At 45.4% G+C, this 25,000-nt stretch overlaps 1 protein-coding gene and 1 long non-coding RNA gene across 3 annotated transcripts in view; one reads left to right on the top strand and one right to left on the bottom strand.

The window, feature by feature from the left end:
• The window catches only part of LOC115190467 (lethal(2) giant larvae protein homolog 1), a gene marked incomplete at its 5' end in the record, with an annotated part of 28,084 nt that extends 3,088 nt beyond the window's left edge, over nt 1-24,996 (bottom strand). The window contains 14 exons of the mRNA XM_029748757.1: nt 244-379; nt 501-556; nt 4,524-4,635; nt 6,288-6,360; nt 8,776-8,967; nt 10,733-11,058; nt 15,379-15,517; nt 16,177-16,327; nt 18,197-18,489; nt 18,674-18,778; nt 20,184-20,370; nt 21,550-21,617; nt 22,624-22,841; nt 24,906-24,996. Of these exons, the coding sequence (XP_029604617.1) occupies nt 244-379; nt 501-556; nt 4,524-4,635; nt 6,288-6,360; nt 8,776-8,967; nt 10,733-11,058; nt 15,379-15,517; nt 16,177-16,327; nt 18,197-18,489; nt 18,674-18,778; nt 20,184-20,370; nt 21,550-21,617; nt 22,624-22,841; nt 24,906-24,996 (2,147 nt within the window). The remainder of the gene's footprint in view (nt 1-243; nt 380-500; nt 557-4,523; nt 4,636-6,287; nt 6,361-8,775; nt 8,968-10,732; nt 11,059-15,378; nt 15,518-16,176; nt 16,328-18,196; nt 18,490-18,673; nt 18,779-20,183; nt 20,371-21,549; nt 21,618-22,623; nt 22,842-24,905) is intronic.
• Nucleotides 24,169-24,712, top strand: LOC115190466 (uncharacterized). Of its 2 annotated transcripts, none has more exons than XR_003877274.1 (3): nt 24,169-24,265; nt 24,506-24,604; nt 24,678-24,712. It is a non-coding gene; the product is annotated as an uncharacterized LOC115190466 (long non-coding RNA). The 2 variants fall into 2 exon arrangements; XR_003877275.1 differs by lacking the exon at nt 24,678-24,712 and adding an exon at nt 24,605-24,621 and having other exon boundaries at nt 24,506-24,574.
• Nucleotides 24,997-25,000: the final 4 nt, after the last annotated feature.

The following is a 25,000-nucleotide window of genomic DNA, read 5'->3' as shown; positions in this document are numbered from 1 at the left end:
TGTTAAATGACGTAACACGTTAATAATGTAACTAAGTCTCTGGATCAGAACGTCTGTTAAATGACGTAACACGTTAATGTCTCTCTGGATGAGAACGTCTGTTAAATGACGTAATACGTTAATAATGTAACTAAGTCTCTGGATGAGAACGTCTGTTAAATGACGTAACACGTTAATAATGTAACTAAGTCTCTGGATGAGAACGTCTGTTAAATGACGTAACACGTTAATGTAATATCTTACGTGATGAAGTCCCTGACGTCCTCTACTGTGAGATCTCCGGTAGTGTCCAGACTGAGGTCAACCATGCTGAGGGGGGAGTCCAGAGGGGAGAGGGGAGGTGGGGAGGACAGGCCACACTGGGGGTCCTCGGTTAACCCTGGGGGGGGGGGGGGGGTCAGGGGTTAGAGGTCAGACTGAGGTCATGTGAAAGGGGGATTGGTTAACAGCAGGGCTAGTAACTGTTAGCAGAAGGACCGATGTGAAGCGTTCCACGTTACCTTCAGCCCGGTTCCGGTGAGTCCCGTTGGCCCGGAGAGGCATGGCTGCGTCGTCGCTACGGAGACAGAGAACAGCATCAGAGCAGTAGCTCACTGTTGTTGTCGATACTGGAGAACAACCTCAGTGCACCATGGGAGAAAGGCCTAATCACTTTCATATGGAAAAACAAGCCACATAAGATAGAAAAGAGAGGTTATCACCAACGGGGTTTGTCGTTTGTGACGACCGTCTAAATGTCTTAGACGTCACTCTCTTTAAATCAGTTATCAAAAAGGACAACTGGGTTAAAAAAAAAGGTACTTAAAAAAATCCTCTTAGTTTCTGGAATATTATACCTCACTTTGTTTTTTTCAAAATGCTCAGAGGGCTTAATATTTTTTACTACAATGTCCCCTAATATCGTGGGGGTAAACTTCCTGTGAAGTTTATATCGTGGGGGGTAAACTTCCTGTGAAGTTTATATCGTGGGGGGTAAACGTCCTGTGAAGTTTATATCGTGGGGGGTAAACTTCCTGTGAAGTTTATATCGTGGGGGGTAAACTTCCTGTGAAGTTTATATCGTGGGGGGTAAACTTCCTGTGAAGTTTATATCGTGGGGGGTAAACGTCCTGTGAAGTTTATATCGTGGGGGGTAAACGTCCTGTGAAGTTTATATCGTGGGGGGTAAACGTCCTGTGAAGTTTATATCGTGGGGGGTAAACTTCCTGTGAAGTTTATATCGTGGGGGGTAAACGTCCTGTGAAGTTTATATCGTGGGGGGTAAACTTCCTGTGAAGTTTATATCGTGGGGGGTAAACGTCCTGTGAAGTTTATATCGTGGGGGTAAACTTCCTGTGAAAGTGGGGCGGCTATTCACAAATCAAATCAAAAGCAAGGCTTTAATGTGCTGGGCTTTTCTGTATAAACACAACTTTTCACCTCAAATGTTTTATTTATGGAATAACGGGTCGATATTATATAGAAACGAGATGTTATTTTACCGTAATTGGTTCTCGAAAAACATTGTCCTTGTCAGCCAATTAGTTTTATTTTATTTATTTATTTCACCTTTATTTAACCAGGTGGCCAGTTGAGAACAAGTCCTTTATTTAACCAGGTAGGCTAGTTGAGAACAAGTCCTTTATTTAATCAGGTAGGCTAGTTGAGAACAAGTCCTTTATTTAACCAGGTGGCTAGTAGAGAACAAGTCCTTTATTTAACCAGGTGGCAAGTTGAGAACAAGTTCTCATTTACAACTGCGACCTGGCCAAGATAAAGCAAAGCAGTTCGACAACATACAACAACACAGAGTTACACATGGAGTAAAACAAACATACAGTCAATAATACAGTAGAAAAATAAGTCTATATACAATGTGAGCAAATGAGGTGAGATAAGGGAGGTAAAGGCAAAAAATGCCATGGTGGCAAAGTAAATACAATATAGCAAGTAAAACACTGGAATGGTAGATTTGTAGTTTGAAGAAAGTTCAAAGTTAAAATATAAATAATATGGTGCAAAGGAGCAAAATAAATAAAATAAATAAATAAATAAATAGTTAGCATTAGTTGGAATCTATTTCACGCGGAGATAATTTACGGAAAGATACAACTTTTGATGTTTCAAGCAAGGAATATGACACTGTTATTAAAGTTACACCTGGTGGGATAAAATCTTTACTTCAGAATATAATTTTGGAATATATCTCTGATTGTAACCGATATCCAGGTGAATATGGCATTGGTTTAACTAGATAAGAAATTCCAACAATTGTTTATTAAGGGATATTTTCGACAGGAAAGTCTATTCCCTCTGCGATATGTTGTTGTGCTTCATTGGTTTTGATGTAAACGGGCGCCGTGCTTGGCTTGATTTCTAAATATAGACCTGATGGCTCAAGTGAATGCCGTTTTTTTTGTGAACTAGAAACTGAATCTATTATACACTTATTTTGTAATTGTTTACATAGTGAGGTGTTCTGGACTGGATGTAAAACTAAATATATATATATATATATCTATCTATCTATCTATCTATCTCTTGGCCACAAAAATACATACAACCGTTGAAAAAATCTTAGTTTGACATATTATTTTTACTACACACTGATTCCACAATTGAATGTCATAAATATCTTTATTTTATTTTAGGACAATTGATTATTATTTTTATTATTATAAACAAATCAACATTTATGAACATTTCTGAAAAAAAAGGCTCTTTTTAATTTAAAAAAATAAATAAATCTGATTTGGGAAACAATTTAGAATCATTAAAACGTATCCAAAACAAAACATTTCAAATAAATGTATTTGCTACATGTCCGTATTTAATATAATGTATTTGCTACATGTCCGTATTTAATATAATGTATTTGCTACATGTCCGTATTTAATATAATGTATTTGCTACATGTCCGTATTTAATATAATGTATTTGCTACGTGTCCGTATTTAATATAATGTATTTGCTACATGTCCGTATTTAATATAATGTATTTGCTACATGTCCGTATTTAATATAATGTATTTGCTACATGTCCGTATTTGATATAATGTATTTGCTACATGTCCGTATTTGATATAATGTATTTGCTACATGTCCGTATTTAATATAATGTATTTGCTACATGTCCGTATTTAATATAATGTATTTGCTACATGTCCGTATTTAATATAATGTATTTGCTACATGTCCGTATTTAATATAATGTATTTGCTACATGTCCGTATTTAATATAATGTATTTGCTACATGTCCGTATTTAATATAATGTATTTGCTACATGTCCGTATTTAATATAATGTATTTGCTACATGTCCGTATTTAATATAATGTATTTGCTACATGTCCGTATTTAATATAATGTATTTGCTACATGTCCGTATTTAATATAATGTATTTGCTACATGTCCGTATTTAATATAATGTATTTGCTACATGTCCGTATTTAATATAATGTATTTGCTACATGTCCGTATTTAATATAATGTATTTGCTACATGTCCGTATTTGATATAATGTATTTGCTACATGTCCGTATTTAATATAATGTATTTGCTACATGTCCGTATTTAATATAATGTATTTGCTACATGTCCGTATTTAATATAATGTATTATTTATATTATTATTATTTTAACAAGTATATTCCTTATTTCTTTGTGGAATCTGGTGTTGGGATATTAGTTTGGGGGAAAGGTCCTTTCCTGTTTCATCATGACAATGCCCCCCCTGTGCACAAACCGAGGTCCATACAGAAATGGTTTGTCGAGATCAGTGTGAAAGAACTTGACTGCCCTGTACAGAGCCCTGACCTCAACCCCATCGAACACCTTCAGGATGAATTGGAACGCTGACTGCGAGCCAGGCCTAATCGCCCAACATCAGAGCCCCGACCTCACTAATGCTCTTGTGGCTGAATGGAAGCAAGTCCCCGCAGCAATGTTCCAACATCTAGTGGAAAACCTTCCCAGAAGAGTGGAGGCTGTTATAGCAGCAAAGGGGGGGACCAACTCCATATTAAAACCTTCCCAGAAGAGTGGAGGCTGTTATAGCAGCTAAGGGGGGACCAACTCCATATTAAAGCCTTCCCAGAAGAGTGGAGGCTGTTATAGCAGCTAAGGGGGGACCAACTCCATATTAATGACTTCCCAGAAGAGTGGAGGCTGTTATAGCAGCAAAGGGGGGGACCAACTCCATATTAATGACTTCCCAGAAGAGTGGAGGCTGTTATAGCAGCAAAGGGGGGGACCAACTCCATATTAATGACTTCCCAGAAGAGTGGATTAACACAGGAGGTGTGAGGACGGGAGGTGAGAGGACAGGAGGGGAGAGGACAGGAGGTGTGAGGACAGGAGAGGACAGGAGGTGTGAGGACAGGAGAGGACAGGACGGGAGAGGACAGGAGGTGTGAGGACAGGACAGGAGAGGACAGGAGGTGTGAGGACAGGACGGGAGAGGACAGGAGGTGTGAGGACAGGAGGTGTGAGGACAGGAGAGGACAGGACGTGTGAGTACAGGAGAGGACGTTAGTGTAGTGACCTGATGTGTTGCTCCAGCGGTCGCTCCAGCTCCACAGTACACAGAGGTTCAGTGATGACTTTAGCTGACAGGGAGAAACGCTGGTACTCTGATGGGGAGATCAGGTAGAACCCTACACACACAGAGAGAGATCAGGTAGAACCCTACACACACAGAGAGAGATCAGGTAGAACCCTACACACACAGAGAGAGAGATCAGGTAGAACCCTACACACACAGAGAGAGAGATCAGGTAGAACCCTACACACACAGAGAGAGAGATCAGGTAGAACCCTACACACACAGAGAGAGAGATCAGGTAGAACCCTACACACACAGAGAGAGATCAGGTAGAACCCTACACACACAGAGAGAGAGATCAGGTAGAACCCTACACACACACAGAGAGAGAGATCAGGTAGAACCCTACACACACACACAGAGAGAGAGATCAGGTAGAACCCTACACACACAGAGAGAGAGATCAGGCAGAACCCTACACACACAGAGAGAGATCAGGTAGAACCCTACACACACAGAGAGAGATCAGGTAGAACCCTACACACACAGAGAGAGATCAGGTAGAACCCTACACACACACACACACACACACAGAGAGAGATCAGGTAGAACCCTACACACACAGAGAGAGATCAGGTAGAACCCTACACACACACACACACACACACACACAGAGAGAGAGATCAGGTAGAACCCTACACACACACACACACACACACACACAGAGAGAGATCAGGTAGAACCCTACACACACACAGAGAGAGAGAGAGATCAGGTAGAACCCTACACACACAGAGAGAGAGATCAGGTAGAACCCTACACACACAGAGAGAGAGATCAGGTAGAACCCTACACACACAGAGAGAGAGATCAGGGTAGAACCCTACACACACAGAGAGAGAGATCAGGTAGAACCCTACACACACAGAGAGAGAGATCAGGTAGAACCCTACACACACAGAGAGAGAGATATCAGGTAGAACCCTACACACACAGAGAGAGAGATATCAGGTAGAACCCTACACACACAGAGAGAGAGATCAGGTAGAACCCTACACACACAGAGAGAGAGATCAGGTAGAACCCTACACACACAGAGAGAGAGATCAGGTAGAACCCTACACACACAGAGAGAGAGATCAGGTAGAACCCTACACACACAGAGAGAGAGATCAGGTAGAACCCTACACACACAGAGAGAGAGAGATCAGGTAGAACCCTACACACACAGAGAGAGATCAGGTAGAACCCTACACACACACACAGAGAGAGATCAGGTAGAACCCTACACACACAGAGAGAGTTCAGGTAGAACCCTACACACACAGAGAGAGAGATCAGGTAGAACCCTGCACACACAGAGAGAGATCAGGTAGAACCCTACACAGAGAGAGAGAGAGAGAGATCAGGTAGAACCCTACACACACGGAAACAATTTAACGATATTGTTGTGTGTGTTGTGGTGTTTGTGTGTGTGTGTGTGTTTTGCAGTGTGTGTGTGTGTGTGTTTTGCAGTGTGTGTGTGTGCGTGTGTGTGTGTGTGTGTGCGTGTGTGTGTGTGTTTTGCAGTGTGTGTGCGTGTGCGTGTGTGTGTGTGTTCGTGCGTGCGTGCGTGCGTGTCTCTGTGTGTGTGTGTGTGTGTGTGTGTGTGTGTGTGTGTATGTGTGTGTGTGTGTGTTCTCACCCTGGCCGTTCTTTGTGAAGACACAGGAAGCGATGCCACTGTGTGCGTGCGTGTGTGCGTGCGTGTGTGTGTGTTCTCACCCTGGCCGTTCTTTGTGAAGACACAGGAAGCGATGCCACTGATGTCCTCTTTACGGATACAGTCATAACGCACCTACAGACAGACAGAGGTTAACGTTTTAGTGACAGGGGGCAGTATTCGGAAATTCGGATGAAGGACGTGCCCATATTAAACTGCCTGCTACTCCTGCCCAGAAGGTAGGATATGCATATTAGTAGATTTGGATAGAAAACACTCTGAAGTTTCTAAAACTGTTTGAATGATGTCTGTGAGTATAACAGAACTCATATGGCAGGCAAAAACCTGAGAAAAAATCCAACCAGGAAGTGAGTTTGTAGTTCCATCTAATCCCTATTCAAACTACAGTGTCTGTGGGGTCATTTTGCACTTCCTAAGGCTTCCATTGGCTGTCAACAGCCTTTAGAAACTTGTTTCATCCGTCTACTGTTACTGGGCAGAGAATAGGGAGCTCAGTCAATCAGTAGACTGCCTGGGACCAGTGAGTTGTTTACTGCGCAGGCACATTGGCACGCCTCCCCTTCTTTTTCCTCTGTAATGAATACGCTATTGTCCGGTTGGAATATTATCGATGTTTTATGTTAAAAAGATCCTAAGGACTGATTGTAAACAACGTTTGACATGTTTCTATGAACGGTAATGGACTTTTTGACTTTTCGTCTCTGGTTCTGCGCTCGCGCGTTATGCCTTTGGATTAGTGACCTGAACACGCGAACAAAACAGAGGTATTTGGACATAAATATGGAGTATTTCGAACAAAAACAACATTTCTTGTGGAAGTGGGAGTCCTGGGAGTGCATTTCGTAAGGGAAGATTTATAATACTAATTCTGAGTTTAGTTGAATCCAGAACTTGGCGGGTATCTGTATAGCTTGCTTTGATGGCTGAGCTCTGTACTCAGAATATTGAAAAATGTGCTTTCGCTGAAAAGCTATTTTCAAATCTGACACAGCGGTTGCATTAAGGAGTAGTATATCTATAATTCTTTCAATAACTGTTTTAAAGTTTATCAACGTTTATGATTAGTATTTCTGTAAATTGATGTGCACATTCACCGGTGGTTTTGCTGGGAATACATTTTCTGAACATCATGCGCCAATGTAAAATGGGGTTCATGGATATAAATATGAACTTTATCGAAAAAAACATGCATGTATTGTATAACATAATGTCCTAGGAGTGTCATCTGATGAAGATCAAAGGTTAGTGCTGCATTTAGCTGTGGTTTGGGTTTATGTGACATATATGCTTGCTTTGAAAATGGCTGTGTGATTATTTCTGGCTGGGTACTCTGCTGACATAATCTAATGTTTTGCTTTCGCTGTAAAGCCTTCTTGAAATCGGACAATGTGGTTGGATTAAGGAGAGGTGTATCTTTAAAATGGTGTAAAATAGTTGTATGTTTGAGAAATTTGAAATATGAGATTTTTGTTGTTTTGAATTTGGCGCCCTGCTATTTCACTGGCTGTGTCCCGCAGGTGGGACGCTAGCATCCCAGATACCCCAGAGAACACTAACATTGCAACACACACACACACACCCACACACACCCACACACTCTGCAACACACACACACAGCAACACACCCACACACACACACACCCACACACACACACACACCCACACACACACAGCAACACACACACGTACGTCAGGTACATTAAACAGGTGAAGGTCTCCCAGGTTAGTCAGACCCCCCCCCCCCCCCCCGTACCTGTGGTCGTAGGACAGGTACGTTAAACAGGTGAAGGTCTCCCAGGTTAGTCAGACCCCCCCCCCCTACCTGTGGTCGTAGGACAGGTACGTTAAACAGGTGAAGGTCTCCCAGGTTAGTCAGACCCCCCCCTACCTGTGGTCGTAGGACAGGTACGTTAAACAGGTGAAGTTCTCCCAGGTTAGTCAGACCCCCCCCCCCCTACCTGTGGTCGTAGGGCAGGTACATTAAACAGGTGAAGGTCTCCCAGGTTAGTCAGACAGACCCCCCCCCTACCTGTGGTCGTAGGGCAGGTACGTTAAACAGGTGAAGGTCTCCCAGGTTAGTCAGACCCCCCCCCCCCCCCCCCCCCCCCCACCTGTGGTCGTAGGACAGGTACGTTAAACAGGTGAAGGTCTCCCAGGTTAGTCAGACCCCCCCCCCCCCACCTGTGGTCGTAGGACAGGTACGTTAAACAGGTGAAGGTCTCCCAGGTTAGTCAGACCCCCCCCCGTACCTGTGGTCGTAGGACAGGTACGTTAAACAGGTGAAAGTCTCCCAGGTTAGTCAGACAGACCCCCCCCCCCCTACCTGTGGTCGTAGGACAGGTACGTTAAACAGGTGAAGGTCTCCCAGGTTAGTCAGACCCCCCCCCCCTACCTGTGGTCGTAGGACAGGTACGTTAAACAGGTGAAGGTCTCCCAGGTTAGTCAGACCCCCCCCCCCTACCTGTGGTCGTAGGACAGGTACGTTAAACAGGTGAAGGTCTCCCAGGTAAGTCAGACCCCCCCCCCTACCTGTGGTCGTAGGACAGGTACATTAAACAGGTGAAGGTCTCCCAGGTTCGTCAGACAGACCAGACTGGTCTCACTGTAGTCCTCCTGGGCCGTGGAACACACCGTCACCGTGGCAACCCTCCGCACACGACAACCCTCATGAGCCGTCAGCTTGAACTTGGTCTTCGCACCGACCTTAGGAAGACTGAACACCTGTCAACACAATACACCTGTCAACACAATACACCTGTCAACACAATACACCTGTCAACACAATACACCTGTCAACACAATACACCTGTCAGCACAATACACCTGTTAGCACAATACACCTGTCAACACAATACACCTGTCAACACAATACACCTGTTAACCTGTTTGGGATAGGGGGCAGTATTTTCACGGCCGGATAAAATATGCATATAATTAGTAGATTTGGATAGAAAACACCCTAAAAGTTTCTAAAACTGTTTGAATCGTGTCTGTGAGTATAACAGAACTCATATGGCAGGCAAAAACCTGAGAAGATTCCATGCAGGAAGTGCCCAGTCTGACAATTTGTTGTCCTTCTGTTGCATCTCTATCGAAATTACAGCATCTGTGCTGTTACGTGACACTTTCTAAGGCTTCCATTGGCTCTCTAAAGCCGCCAGAAAGTGGAATGGGGTGTCTCCTGTCTCTGGGCAAAGTACAGCAGCAGAGTTTGTAAGTGGCCTGCCTGGGGACAGTGAGACTGAGATGCGCGTTCACAAGACTTCTACATTTTTTTCTTTCAGTCTTTGAATGAATACAACGTTGTCCGGTTGGAATATTATCGCTATTTTACGAGAAAAATTGCATAAAAATTGATTTTAAACAGCATTTGACATGCTTCTAAGTACGGTAATGGAATATTTAGAATATTTTTTGTCACGAAATGCGCTCGCGCGTTACCCTTCGGATAGTGACCTGAACGCACGAACAAAACGGAGGTATTTGGATATAACTATGGATTATTTGGAACCAAAACAACATTGGTTGTTGAAGTAGACGTCCTGGGAGTGCATTCTGACGAAGAACAGCAAAGGTAATCCAATTTTTCTAATTGTAATTCTGAGTTTAGGTTGCCCCAAACTTGGAAGGTGTCAAATTAGCTAGCCGTGATGGCCGAGCTATGTACTCAGAATATTGCAAAATGTGCTTTTGCCGAAAAGCTATTTTAAAATCTGACATAGCTTTTGCATAAAGGAGTTCTGTATCTATAATTCTTAAAATAATTATGTATTTTGTCAACGTTTATCGTGAGAAATTTAGTAAATTCACCGGAAGTTTTCGGTATGTTTGCTAGTTCTGAACGTCACATGCTAATGTAAAAAGCTGGTTTTTGATATAAATATGAACTTGATTGAACAAAACATGCATGTATTGTATAACATAATGTCCTAGGTGTGTCATCTGATGAAGATCATCAAAGGTTAGTGCTGCATTTAGCTGTGGTTTGGGTTTATGTGACATATATGCTTGCTTTGAAAATGGCTGTGTGATTATTTCTGGCTGGGTACTCTGCTGACATAATCTAATGTTTTGCTTTCGCTGTAAAGCCTTTTTGAAATCGGACAGTGTGGTTACATCAAGGAGAAGTGTATCTTTAAAATGGTGTAAAATAGTTGTATGTTTGAGAAAGTTGAATTTTGACATTTTGTTGTTTTTGAATTTGCCGCCCTGATATTTCACTGGCTGTGTCCCGCAGGTGGGACCTAGCCCATAGAAGCTAACACAATACACCTGTCAACACAATACACCTGTCAACACAATACACCTGTCAACACAATACACCTGTCAACACAATACACCTGTCAACACAATACACCTGTCAACACAATACACCTGTTAACACAATATACCTGTTAACACTGACCTTAGGAAGACTGAACACCTGACTGACAGGTTCCTCCCAACAGGTGTGTGTGTCAGTGAGTAGGTGTGTGTGTGTGTATACCTTGAGTTGTTCCTCTGATGCGATGAGGACAGAGTGTGGGTTTGTCATGTCTGGAGCGGTAGCCAGGTCCAGAGAGGCTTGGTAAGGTTCCGGTAACGGTTTCCCCCGTCCGTCCAGAACACAGATGGACACGACTGGAGCTCTGTGCATCAGCTGAATCTCTTTACCCAACACGGCCTCCACACAGCCGCTCCCCTCCCCCCCCGGACCCCCCGGAGCCCCACGGCCGGACACACGGCCCGACCCAACACCCGGAACCTCTAACGCGTAAGCATACACACTCCCTGAGTTCGTCCCCGCCCACAGCGTAGGGCCGTGGTGAGTACCTGCAGGAGACAGAGACGTACACGTTAATGTAGATATACACACATTAAACAGAGATGTACACGTTAATATAGATACACACATTAAACAAAGACGTACACGTTAATATAGATACACACACATTAAACAGAGATGTACACGTTAATATAGATACACACACATTAAACAGAGATATACACGTTAATATAGATACACACACATTAAACAGAGATGTACACGTTACCATAGATACACACACATTAAACAGAGATGTACACGTTAATATAGATACACACACATTAAACAGAGATGTACACGTTAATATAGATACACACACATTAAACAGAGATATACACGTTAATATAGATACACACACATTAAACAGAGATGTACACGTTACCATAGATACACACACATTAAACAGAGATGTACACGTTAATATAGATACACACACATTAAACAGAGATGTACATGTTAATATAGATACACACATATTAAACAGATATGTACACGTTAATGTAGATATACACACATTAAACAGAGATGTACACGTTAATGTAGATACACACGTTACCATAGATACACACATTAAACAGAGATGTACACGTTAATATAGATACACACACATTAAACAGAGATATACACATTAATATAGATACATACACATTAAACAGAGATATACACGTTAATATAGATACACACATTAAACAGAGATGTACACGTTACCATAGATACACACACATTAAACAGAGATGTACACGTTACCATAGATACACACACATTAAACAGAGATGTACACGTTACCATAGATACACACACATTAAACAGAGATATACATGTTACCATAGATAAACACATTAAACAAAGATATACAGTTGAAGTCAGAAGTTTACATACACTTTAGCCAAATACATTTAAACTCAGTTTTTCACAATTCCTGACATTTAATCCTGGTAAAAATTCCCTATTTTAGGTCAGTTAGGATCACCACTTTATTTTAAGAATGTGAAATGTCAGAATATTAGTAGAGAGAATGATTTATTTCAAGTTTTATTTCTTTCATCACTTTCCCAGTGGGTCAAAAGTTTACATACACTCAATTAGTATTTGGCAGCATTGCCTTTAAATTGTTTAACTTGGGTCAAACGTTTCGGGTAGCCTTCCATTAGCTTCCCACAATAAGTTGGGTGAATTTTGGCCAATTCCTCCTGACAGAGCTGGTGTAACTGAGTCAGGTTTGTAGGCCTCCTTGCTCGCACACGCTTTTTCAGTTCTGCCCACAAAATGTTCTATAGGCTTGAGGTCAGGGCTTTGTGATGGCCACTCCAATACCTTGACTTTGTTGTCCTTAAGCCATTTTGCCACAACTTTGGAAGTATGCTTGGGGTCATTGTCCATTTGGAAGACCCATTTGCGACCAAGCTTTAACTTCCTGACTGATGTCTTGAGATGTTGCTTCAATATATCCACATCATTTTGCTTCCTCATGATGCCATCTATTTTGTGAAGTGCACCAGTCCCTCCTGCAGCAAAGCACCCCCACAACATGATGCTGCCACCTCCGTGCTTCACGGTTGGGATGGTGTTCTTCAGCTTGTAAGCCTCCCCCTTTTTCCTCCAAACATAACGATGGTCATTATGGCCAAACAGTTCTATTTTTGTTTCATCAGACCAGAGGACATTTCTCCAAAAAGTACGATCTTTGTACCCATGTGCAGTTGCAAACTGTAGTCTGGCTTTTTTATGGCGGTTTTGGAGCAGTGCCTTCTTCCTTGCTGAGAAGCCTTTCAGGTTATGTCGATATAGGACTCGTTTTACTGTGGATATAGATACTTTTGTACCTGTTTCCTCCAACATCTTCACAAGGTCCTTTGCTGTTGTTCTGGGATTGATTTGTACTTTTCAAACCAAAGTATGTTCATCTCTAGGAGACAGAACTCGTCTCCTTCCTGAGCGGTATGACGGCTGCGTGGTCCCATGGTGTTTATACTTGCGTACTATTGTTTGTACAGATGAACGTGGTACCTTCAGGCGTTTGGAAATCGCTCCCAAGGATGAACCAGACTTGTGGAGGTCTACAATTTTTTTTCTGAGGTCTTGGCTGATTTCTTTTGATTTTCCCATGATGTCAAGCAAAGAGGCACAGAGTTTGAAGGTAGGCCTTGAAATACATACACAGGTACACCTCCAATTGACTCAAATTATGTCAATTAGCCTATCAGAAGCTTCTAAAGCTATGATGGAATTTTCCAAGCTGTTTAACCTGTTGGGGTATAGGGGGCAGTATTTTCACGGCCGGATGAAAAACGTACCCAATTTAAACAGGTTACTACTCTGGCCCAGAAACTAGAATATGCATATTATTAGTAGATTTGGATAGAAAACACTCTGAAGTTTCTAAAACTGTTTGAATGGTGTCTGTGAGTATAACAGAATTCATATGGCAGGCAAAAACCTGAGAAAAAGTCAACCAGGAAGTGGAGGATCAGAGAATTGTAGTTCTTATTTCTAGTCCCTTTCGAAACTACAGTATCTGTGGGGTTATGTTGCACTTTCTAAGGCTTCCATTGGCTGTCTAAAGCCTTCAGAAAGCGGATTGAGCATTCTCCTGTCACTGGGCAGAGTATAGGAGCTCAGTTACTGAGTGGCCTGCCTGGCAACAAAGGGATTGGATATGCGCGGTCACGCGAGAACGCTGTTCCTTCTTTTTCTTCTTGAATGAATATGCTATTGTCCGGTTGGAATATTATCGCAATTCTACGTTAAAAATACCATAAAGATTGATTTTAAACAGCGTTTGACATGCTTCTAAGAACGGTAATGGAATATTTGACTTTTTGTGTCTCAAATTACACTCGCGCATCATGCTTTTGGATAGTGACCTGAACGCACGAACAAAACGGAGGTATTTGGACATAAATATGGATTATTTGGAACAAAAACAACATTTCTTGTGGAAGTAGCAGTCCTGGGAGTGCATTCTGACGAAGATCAGCAAAGGTAATACAATATTTCTAATACTAATTCTGAGTTTAGGTTGCCCCGAACTTGGCGGGTGTCAGTATAGCTCGCCGTGATGGCTGAGCTATGTACTCAGAATAGCTATGTACTCAGAATAATAAGCTATTTTAAAATCTGACACAGCGGTTGCATTAAGAAGTAGTATATCTATAATTCTTTAAATAATTGTTATATATTTTGTCAACGTTTATGATGAGTATTTTTGTAAATTGATGTGCACATTCATCGGACGTTTTGGTGGGAATACATTTTCTGAAAATCACGCGCCAATGTAAAATGCTGTTTTTGGATATAAATATGAACTTTATCGAACAAAACATGCATGTATTGTATAACATAATGTCCTAGGAGTGTCATCTGATGAAGATCATCAAAGGTTAGTGCTTCATTTAGCTGTGGTTTGGGTTTTTGTGACATATATCCCTGCTTGGAAAATGGCTGTGTGGTTATTTTTGTCTATGTACACTCCTAACATAATCTAATGTTTTGCTTTCGCTGCAAAGCCTTTTTGAAATCGGACAATGTGGTTAGATTAACGAGATTCTTATCTTTAAAATGGTGTAAAATAGTTGATTGTTTGAGAAAATGAAATGATGAGATTTTTGCTGTTTTGTATTTCGTGCCATGCTATTTCACTGGCTGTTGAATAGTGTGTCCCGCAGGTGGGACGGTAGCCCTGAGAAGTTAAAGACACAGTCAACTTAGTGGATGTAAACTTCTGACCCACTGGAATTGTGATACAATGAATTATAAGTGAAATAATCTGTCTGTAAACAATTGTTGGAAAAATGACTTGTGTCATGAACAAAGTAGATGTCCTAACCGACTTGCCAAAACTATAGTTTGTTAACAAGAAATTTGTGGAGTGGTTGAAAAACAAGTTTTAATGACTCCAACCTAAAGTGTATGTAAACTTCCGACTTCAACTGTATCAGACAGAATCATACCGTCTCTAAGGTACGTATCAGACAGACAGAATCATACCGTCTCTAAGGTACGTATCAGACAGAATCATACCGTCTCTAAGGTACGTATCAGACAGAATCATACCGTCTCTAAGGTACGTATCAGACAGAATCATACCGTCTCTAAGGTACGTATCAGACAGACAGAATCATACCGTCTCTGAGGTACGTATCAGACAGAATCATACCGTCTCTAAGGTACGTATCAGACAGAATCATACCGTCTCTGAGGTACGTATCAGACAGAATCATACCGTCTCTGAGGTACGTATCAGACAGAATCATACCGTCTCTAAGGTACGTATCAGACAGACAGAATCATACCGTCTCTGAGGTACGTATCAGACAGAATCATACCGTCTCTGAGGTAAGTATCGGCGAAACAGAGACATCGCACCACTCCCGATAGAGAGTCGTCGGCTGATCTCGGCTCGATCCTCCTCTGTACCGGAGCTACTTCCTCCTGGTCAGCTAGCGCTGCGTTGGCTTCCTGGATCTACACACACACACACAGGAAGTTATGTCACACCAACACACACTGGGTGTTACGTCACACTCATTGGATGCGCTGTGAGAATCAAATCTATTTTATACGTTTTGAGTACCGTTTCGAATTCTAGACATTCCCAATGATATATTTATTATTTATATATTCCCCATATAATGTTGGGCTAACATGGCTGCAGTAGAACAGCGTCATGTAGACTCATCGTGATGCTCATTCTAGACATCCAGGGTGCATTGGGAAATTCCCACCGGAGTCCTCTGGTTTGAGAGTGCCGGCGAATTTACGAACGGCCCCGGTTGTTATGACAGTAAACATTGGCCAAAAAAATACCTTTATTTAACTAGGCAAGTCAGTTAAGAACAAATTATTCTTTACAATGACGGCCTACTGGGGAACAGTGGGTTAACTGCCTTGTTCAGGGGGCAGAACGACAGATTTGTACCTTGTCAGCTCGGGGATATGAACTTGCAACCTTTTGGTTACTAGTCCAACGCTTTAACCACTAGGCTACGCTGCCGCCTCGGTCAGAGCGCTGTACATCAAGCTGTCTCACTACAGAAACAGAAGATAGACTAGCGTCCTGTCCAGGGGGTGTACTGTACATCAAGCTGTCTCACTGTGTGTGTGTGTCTGTGTGTGTGTGTTACCTTGCTGGTAGGGGTGGGGACGGGGCGTTTCTTCCCAGACACTCTACTCTTCCGGATCCTTCTGAAGCTCTGTCTGAGAGACTTCTTCAGACTCTTCACCCTGCTGAGAGGACCCTCCATTGCTAGGGAGTCGTTAGGGTGCAGGGTACACCTGGAGACAACAGAGTGACAGAACAGCTCAACACACCAGAGGACCCTCCGTCGCTAGGGAGTCGTTAGGGCGCAGGGTACACCTGGAGACAACAGAGAGACAGAACAGCTCAACACACCAGAGGACCCTCCGCCGCTAGGGAGTCGTTAGGGTACACCTGGAGACAACAGAGAGACAGAACAGCTCAACACACCAGAGGACACTCCGTCGCTAGGGAGTCGTTAGGGCGCAGGGTACACCTGGAGACAGAACAGCTCAACACACCAGAGGACCCTCCGTCGCTAGGGAGTCGTTAGGGCGCAGGGTACACCTGGAGACAACAGAGAGACAGAACAGCTCAACACACCAGAGGACCCTCCGTCGCTAGGGAGTCGTTAGGGCGCAGGGTACACCTGGAGACAACAGAGAGACAGAACAGCTCAACACACCAGAGGACCCTCCGTCGCTAGGGAGTCGTTAGGGCGCAGGGTACACCTGGAGACAACAGAGAGACAGAACAGCTCAACACACCAGAGGACCCTCCATCGCTAGGGAGTCGTTAGGGCGCAGGGTACACCTGGAGACAACAGAACAGCTCAAAACACCAGAGGACTCTCCGTCGCTAGGGAGTCGTTAGGGCGCAGGGTACACCTGGAGACAACAGAACAGCTCAACACACCAGAGGACCCTCCGTCGCTAGGGAGTCGTTAGGGCGCAGGGTACACCTGGAGACAACAGAGAGACAGAACAGCTCAACACACCAGAGGACCCTCCGTCGCTAGGGAGTCGTTAGGGTACACCTGGAGACAACAGAGAGACAGAACAGCTCAACACACCAGAGGACACTCCGTCGCTAGGGAGTCGTTAGGGCGCAGGGTACACCTGGAGACAACAGAGAGACAGAACAGCTCAACACACCAGAGGACCCTCCGTCGCTAGGGAGTCGTTAGGGCGCAGGGTACACCTGGAGACAACAGAGAGACAGAACAGCTCAACACACCAGAGGACCCTCCGTCGCTAGGGAGTCGTTAGGGCGCAGGGTACACCTGGAGACAACAGAGAGACAGAACAGCTCAACACACCAGAGGACCCTCCGTCGCTAGGGAGTCGTTAGGGCGCAGGGTACACCTGGAGACAACAGAGAGACAGAACAGCTCAACACACCAGAGGACCCTCCATCGCTAGGGAGTCGTTAGGGCGCAGGGTACACCTGGAGACAACAGAACAGCTCAACACACCAGAGGACTCTCCGTCGCTAGGGAGTCGTTAGGGCGCAGGGTACACCTGGAGACAACAGAACAGCTCAACACACCAGAGGACCCTCCGTCGCTAGGGAGTCGTTAGGGCGCAGGGTACACCTGGAGACAACAGAGAGACAGAACAGCTCAACACACCAGAGGACCCTCCGTCGCTAGGGAGTCGTTAGGGCGCAGGGTACACCTGGAGACAACAGAACAGCTCAACACACCAGAGGACCCTCCGTCGCTAGGGAGTCGTTAGGGTACACCTGGAGACAACAGAGAGACAGAACAGCTCAACACACCAGAGGACACTCCGTCGCTAGGGAGTCGTTAGGGCGCAGGGTACACCTGGAGACAACAGAGAGACAGAACAGCTCAACACACCAGAGGACCCTCCGTCGCTAGGGAGTCGTTAGGGCGCAGGGTACACCTGGAGACAACAGAACAGCTCAACACACCAGAGGACCCTCCGTCGCTAGGGAGTCGTTAGGGCGCAGGGTACACCTGGAGACAACAGAGAGACAGAACAGCGCGTGTGTGTGTGTGTACCTGTCCAGTACAGTCGTGTCTGTGTGTGGTGTGGTGTGGTGTGTGTGTGTGTGTGTGTCTGTGTGTGGTGTGGTGTGTGTGTCTGTGTGTGTGTGTCTACCTGGCCAGAACAGCAGTGTGTCTGTGATAGTCGAACAGTCCGAAGCCGTGACTCGTCCCGAACGCTACGAGGTTCCACTCCGCATGCAGCGTCACCGCGGTAACAGAGGCTGGGGGGAGGGCCTGCACCACGACCAATGGCTGGAAGCCTGGAGGGAAGGGGGCGGGGCTGGTTCGGGGCTCCAGCCTATCATGGCCCTTCCAGGTGAACCCCTCTCGGTCCTGAAGCAGGTCGACCGTGGAGACATCGACCGTGTGGTCCGACCGCTCATCACTCAGACCCAGCACGATCACCTGGAGACACAGAGACACACAGACAGACACACACAGAGACACACACAGACAGACAGAGACAGACACAGACACAGCGACAGACAGACAGACACAGACAAAGAGAGAAGAAGAGAGAGTGTCTAATTACACAAACACAGTTGTCCGTGTGTGTGTGTGTGTGTGTGTATGTGTGTGTGTTCTGTACCTGTCCAGCGGTCCCGGCCACCACCAGTCTACAGCTGTATTTACAAAGACTGATCTTCTGTATCCCGAGACGAGGATCATCACTATACGGATCAAAACATCCCACCTGGAACACACATCATCATCATCACTATACGGATCAAAACATCCCACCTGGAACACACATCATCATCATCACTATACGGATCAAAACATCCCACCTAGAACACACACCATCATCATCACTATACGGATCAAAACAGCCCACCTGGAACACACACCATCATCATCATCACTATACGGATCAAAACAGCCCACCTGGAACACACACCATCATCATCATCATCACTATACGGATCAAAACAGCCTACCTAGAACACACACCATCATCATCATCATCACTATACGGATCAAAACATCCCACCTGGAACACACACCATCATCATCACTATACGGATCAAAACAGCCCACCTAGAACACACACCATCATCATCACTATACGGATCAAAACAGCCCACCTAGAACACACACCATCACCATCATCACTATACGGATCAAAACAGCCCACCTAGAACACACACCATCATCATCATCACTATACGGATCAAAACAGCCCACCTAGAACACACACCATCATCATCACTATACGGATCAAAACAGCCCACCTGGAACACATACATCATCATCATCATCATCACTATATGGATCAAAACAGCCCACCTAGAACACACACCATCATCATCATCACTATACGGATCAAAACAGCCCACCTAGAACACACACCATCATCATCACTATACGGATCAAAACAGCCCACCTAGAACACACACCATCATCATCACTATACGGATCAAAACAGCCCACCTAGAACACACATCATCATCATCATCACTATACGGATCAAAACAGCCCACCTAGAACACACACCATCACCATCACTATACGGATCAAAACATAATGACTCCATACCCCACAATGACTCCATACCCCACAATGACTCCATACCCCACAATGACTCCATACCCCATAATGACTCCATACCCCATAATGACTCCATACCCCACAATGACTCCATACCCCACAATGACTCCATACCCCACAATGACTCCATACCCCATAATGACTCCATACCCCACAATGACTCCATACCCCACAATGACTCCATACCCCACAATGACTCCATACCCCACAATGACTCCATACCCCACAATGACTCCATACCCCACAATGACTCCATACCCCACAATGACTCCATACCCCACAATGACTCCATACCCCACAATGACTCCATACCCCACAATGACTCCATACCCCACAATGACTCCATACCCCACAATGACTCCATACCCCACAATGACTCCATACCCCTAAATTACAAAGTGTAAACAGGTTTTTAGAAATGTTTGCAAATTTATAAGAAATGTGTGAGCGCGTGCTTCTGCGCATGTCTGCGTGTGTGTGTCTGTGTCTGTGTGTGTGTCTGTGTCTGTGTGTGTGTCTGTGTGTGTGTCTGCGTGTCTGTGTGTCCTGACCTTCCTAAAGGGAGGCCACTCCTCCTCTTGCAGTGCTTCGGGGTCGTTGGTAGGGTCCAGGGGGTCGTTGTTAGGGTCGTCGTTAGGGTCACAGTCGGTATGGAAGACGTTAGCCGTGCTGAGCTTGTAGAGGGGAGTCATAGCAACAGCAGACACATCCCAGAAACGCACTGTACCGTCCTCATGCCTACACACGCACGCACAGACACACACACACACAGACACACACTTCTTTTTAACATAACTCAATCCCCCCGCTGTAGTCTGCTCCTTTCATACTGCACACACACACACACACACACACACACACACGCACAGAGACGCACACACGCACACACACAGACAGACACACAGACACACAGACACACACACACACACACACACTTCTTTTTAACATAGTGGAGACAGGAGATACAGGTGGAGTTTACATACAGCTTAGCCAAATACATTTAAACTCCGTTTTTTTTCTCACAATTCTTCCTTGCTGAGCGGCCTTTCAGGTTATGTCGATATAGGACTCGTTTTAACTGTGGATATAGATACTTTTGTACCTGTTTCCTCCTGCATCTTCACAAGGTCCTTTGCTGTTGTTCTGGGATTGATTTGCACTTTTCGCACCAAAGTACGTCCATCTCTAGGAGACAGAACTCGTCTCCTTCCTGAGCGGTATGACGGCTGCGTGGTCCCATGGTGTTTATACTTGCGTACTATTGTTTGTACAGATGAACGTGGTACCTTCAGGCGTTTGGAAATTGCTCCCAAGGATGAACCAGACTTGTGGAGGTCTACAATTTTTTTTTCTAAGGTCTTGGCTGATTTCTTTTGATTTTCCCATGATGTCAAGCAAAGAGGCACTGAGTTTGAAGGTAGGCCTTGAAATACATCCACAGGTACACCTCCAATTGACTCAAATTATGTCAATTAGCCTATCAGAAGCTTCTAAAGCCATGATGTCATTTTCTGGAATTTTCCAAGCTGTTTAAAGGCACAGTCAACTTAATGTATGTAAACTTCTGACCCACTGGAATTGTGATACAGTGAATTATAAGTGAAATAATCTGTCTGTAAACAATTGTTGGAAAAATGACTTGTGTCACGTACAAAGTAGATGTCCTAACCGACTTGCCAAAACTATAGTTTGTTAACAAGAAATTTGTGGAGTGGTTGAAAAACAAGTTTTAAATGACTCCAACATAAGTGTATGTAAACTTCCGATTTCAAATGTACACACCTCTTCTAACATAGTGGAGACAGTAGGAAGACCCTGTGTGTGTGTGTGTGTGTGTGTGTGTGTGTGTGTGTGTGTGTGTGTGTGTGTGTGTGTGTGTGTGTGTGTGTGTGTGTGTGTGTGTGTGTGTGTGTTTACCCCGTCAGCAGCAACTCCTGTTGTTTGGGCGTAGGCGCTAGATTCTTCCCTCCACATATCGGCCAACTCTACACACACACACACACACACACACACACACACACACACACACACACACACACCACTTTAGGTTAGATGTCTGATACACACATTGCAGCAGAGAGACTAAATGTGAGAATAAAGCCTCATTCATCCAGCTGTGATGGCCTGTCCCTCTGATGGCCTGTCCCTCTGATGGCCTGTCCCCGCTAATACAGGCTAACCTGCTGCTAAGCTAACAACGCTAATACAGGCTAACCTGCTGTTAAGCTAACAACGCGAATACAGGCTAACCTGCTGCTAAGCTAACAACGCTAATACAGGCTAACCTGCTGCTAAGCTAACAACGCTAATACAGGCTAACCTGCTGCTAAGCTAACAACGCTAATACAGGCTAACCTGCTGCTAAGCTAACAACGCTAATACAGGCTAACCTGCTGCTAAGCTAACAACGCTAATACAGGCTAACCTGCTGCTAAGCTAACAACTCTAATACAGACTAACCTGCTGCTAAGCTAACAACGCTAATACAGACTAACCTGCTGCTAAGCTAAGAAGGACTTGCTAACCCAGTGAGCAGATACACCTAGGTCATATTCATTACTGCACACAGTAACAAACATTTTGCAACGGTAAACAAAACACAAGTGTTTCTCATTGGACAAGTTCAGGACGTCCCTCACCGTTTCCATCTGGTTTCTACCATTTGGTGCCAAGTGAATAAGACACTGGTTGGGGCAGGTGAGAACACCTGTGTGTGTGTGTGTGTGTGTGTGTGTGTGTATGTGTGTGTGACAGGGACGTGTGTGTGTGTGTGACGTGTGTGTGACGTGTGTGTGTGTGACGTGTGTGTGAGAGAGAGACAGGGACGTGTGTGTGTGTGTGTGTGTGTGTGAGACAGGGACGTGTGTGTGTGTGAGTGAGTGACAGGGACGTGTGTGTGTGAGACAGGGACATATATGTGTGTGTGTGTGTGTGTGTGTGTGTGTGTGTGTGTGTGTGTGTGTGTGTGTGTGTGTATATACAGTGTCTCACCCCGTGTGCGTGTTGAGTGCCCTGGCTGTTCCCAGCGGTGGCCAGGCGGTCCCAGAGCTTGGCGGGGACGTCGTCCAGGTGACAGGATGTGGTGATGGCGGAGGAGTGGAGCGGGGCCAGGTAGGGAGGAGGGACAGAGGGCCACCCGGTGGTCAGGAGGTCTATTACAACCAGCTCCTCTTCTAGTAAAACCACTAGGGCTGAAGGATCATCATAGTCTGGGAGAGGAAATACACATTATTAATACAGGGGGGACAGAGGGCCACCTGGTGGTCAGGAGGTCTGGGAGAGGAAATACACATTATTAATACAGGGGGGGGCAGAGGGCCACCTGGTGGTCAGGAGGTCTGGGAGAGGAAATACACATTATTAATACAGGGGGAGTCAGGTAGAGAGGAGGGACAGAGGGCCACCTGGTGGTCAGGAGGTCTGGGAGAGGAAATACACATTATTAATACAGGGGGAGCAGAGGGCCACCTGGTGGTCAGGAGGTCTGGGAGAGGAAATACACATTATTAATACAGGGAGGGGTCAGGTAGAGAGGAGGGACAGAGGGCCACCTGGTGGTCAGGAGGTCTGGGAGAGGAAATACACATTATTAATACAGGGGGGTCAGGTAGAGAGGAAGGACAGAGGGCCACCTGGTGGTCAGCAGGTCTGGGAGAGGAAATACACATTATTAATACGGGGGGGGGGGGGATCAGGTAGAGAGGAGGGACAGAGGGCCACCGGTGGTCAGGAGGTCTGGGAGAGGAAATACACATTATTAATACGGGGGGGGGGGGGGGGGGGGTCAGGTAGAGAGGAGGGACAGAGGGCCACCCGGTGGTCAGGAGGTCTGGGAGAGGAACAATCCCAGAGCAGACTAGGTGAAGAAAAGAATTGGTGGATGTGCCCTTGAGCAAGGCACTTAATAAGTGAGTGTAAACGATGTGAAAATGGCTAGCTAGTTAGCGGTGGTGTAACCGATGTGAAATGGCTAGCTAGTTAGCGGTGGTGTAACCGATGTGAAAATGGCTAGCTAGTTAGCGGTGGTGTAACCGATGTGAAATGGCTAGCTAGTTAGCGGTGGTGTAACCGATGTGAAATGGCTTGCTAGTTAGCGGTGGTGTAACCGATGTGAAATGGCTAGCTAGTTAGCGGTGGTGTAACCGATGTGAAATGGCTTGCTAGTTAGCCGGTGTGTAACCGATGTGAAAGGCTAGCTAGTTAGCGGGTGGTGTAACCAGATGTGAAATGGCTTGCTAGTTAGCCGGTGGTGTAACCGATGTTAAATGGCTAGCTAGTTAGCGGTGGTGGGTGTAACGATTGTGAAATGGGCTTGCTAGTTAGCGTGGGGTAACCGATGTGAATGGCTAGCTAGTTAGCGGTGGTGTAACCGATGTGAAAGGGCTAGCTACGTAGCGGTGGATGTACCGATGTGAAATGGCTAGCTAGTTAGCGGTGGTTTAACCGATGTGAAATGGCTAGCTAGTTAGCGGTGGTGAGCGCTAATAGCGTTTTTAAATCGGTTGATGTCACTCGCTCTCACCGTGCTCTGTGGTCTGTGGTCTGTCTCTGTGGTCTGTCCCACAGGTCTGTGGTCTGTCTCTCACCGTGCTCCAGGTCAGTGGTCTGTCTCTCACCGTGCTCCAGGTCAGTGGTCTGTCTCTCACCGTGCTCCCACAGGTTACAAGTTTGTCTGTCTCTCACCGTGCTCCAGGTCAGTGGTCTGTCTCTCACCGCCGGCTCCAGGTCAGTGGTCGGTCTCTCACCGTGCTCCAGGTCTGTCCTCTCACCGTGCTTCCCCAGGTTCTGTCTCTCACCGTGCTTCCAGGTCTGTCTCTCAACGTGCTCCAGGTCGTCTCTCACCGTGCTCCAGGTCTGTCTCTCACAGTGCCAGGTCTGTCTCTCACCGTGCTCCAGGTCTGTCTCTCACCGTGCTCCAGGTCTGTCTCTCACCGTGCTCCAGGTCAGTGGTCTGTCTCTCACCGTGCTCCAGGTCTGTCTCTCACCGTGCTCCAGGTCTGTCTCTCACCGTGTCGGTCCAGTGGTGGTTTCTCACCGTGCTCCAGGTCAGTGGTCTGTCTCTCACCGTGCTCCAGGTCAGTGGTCTGTCTCTCACGTGCTCAGGTCAGTGGTCTGTCTCTCACCGTGCTCCAGGTCAGTGGTCTGTCTCTCACCGTGCTCCAGGTCAGTGGTCTGTCTCTCACCGTGCTCCAGGTCAGTGGTCTGTCTCTCACCGTGCTCCAGGTCAGTGGTCTGTTTCTCACCGTGCTCCAGGTCAGTGGTCTGTTTCTCACCGTGCTCCAGGTCAGTGGTGTGGACGGTGAAGAAGTCTATAACTCTGGATGTGAAGTCTAGAGTGACGTGTTGTTTGTCCTGTTGGATGGTCACA

This window comes from Salmo trutta, unplaced genomic scaffold (genome assembly GCF_901001165.1).
Source record: "Salmo trutta unplaced genomic scaffold, fSalTru1.1, whole genome shotgun sequence".
Classification (NCBI taxonomy): Eukaryota; Metazoa; Chordata; class Actinopteri; order Salmoniformes; family Salmonidae; genus Salmo; species Salmo trutta.
The sequence above is the reverse complement of the archived record's forward strand: the minus strand, read 5'-3'. Positions and strand labels throughout refer to the sequence as shown.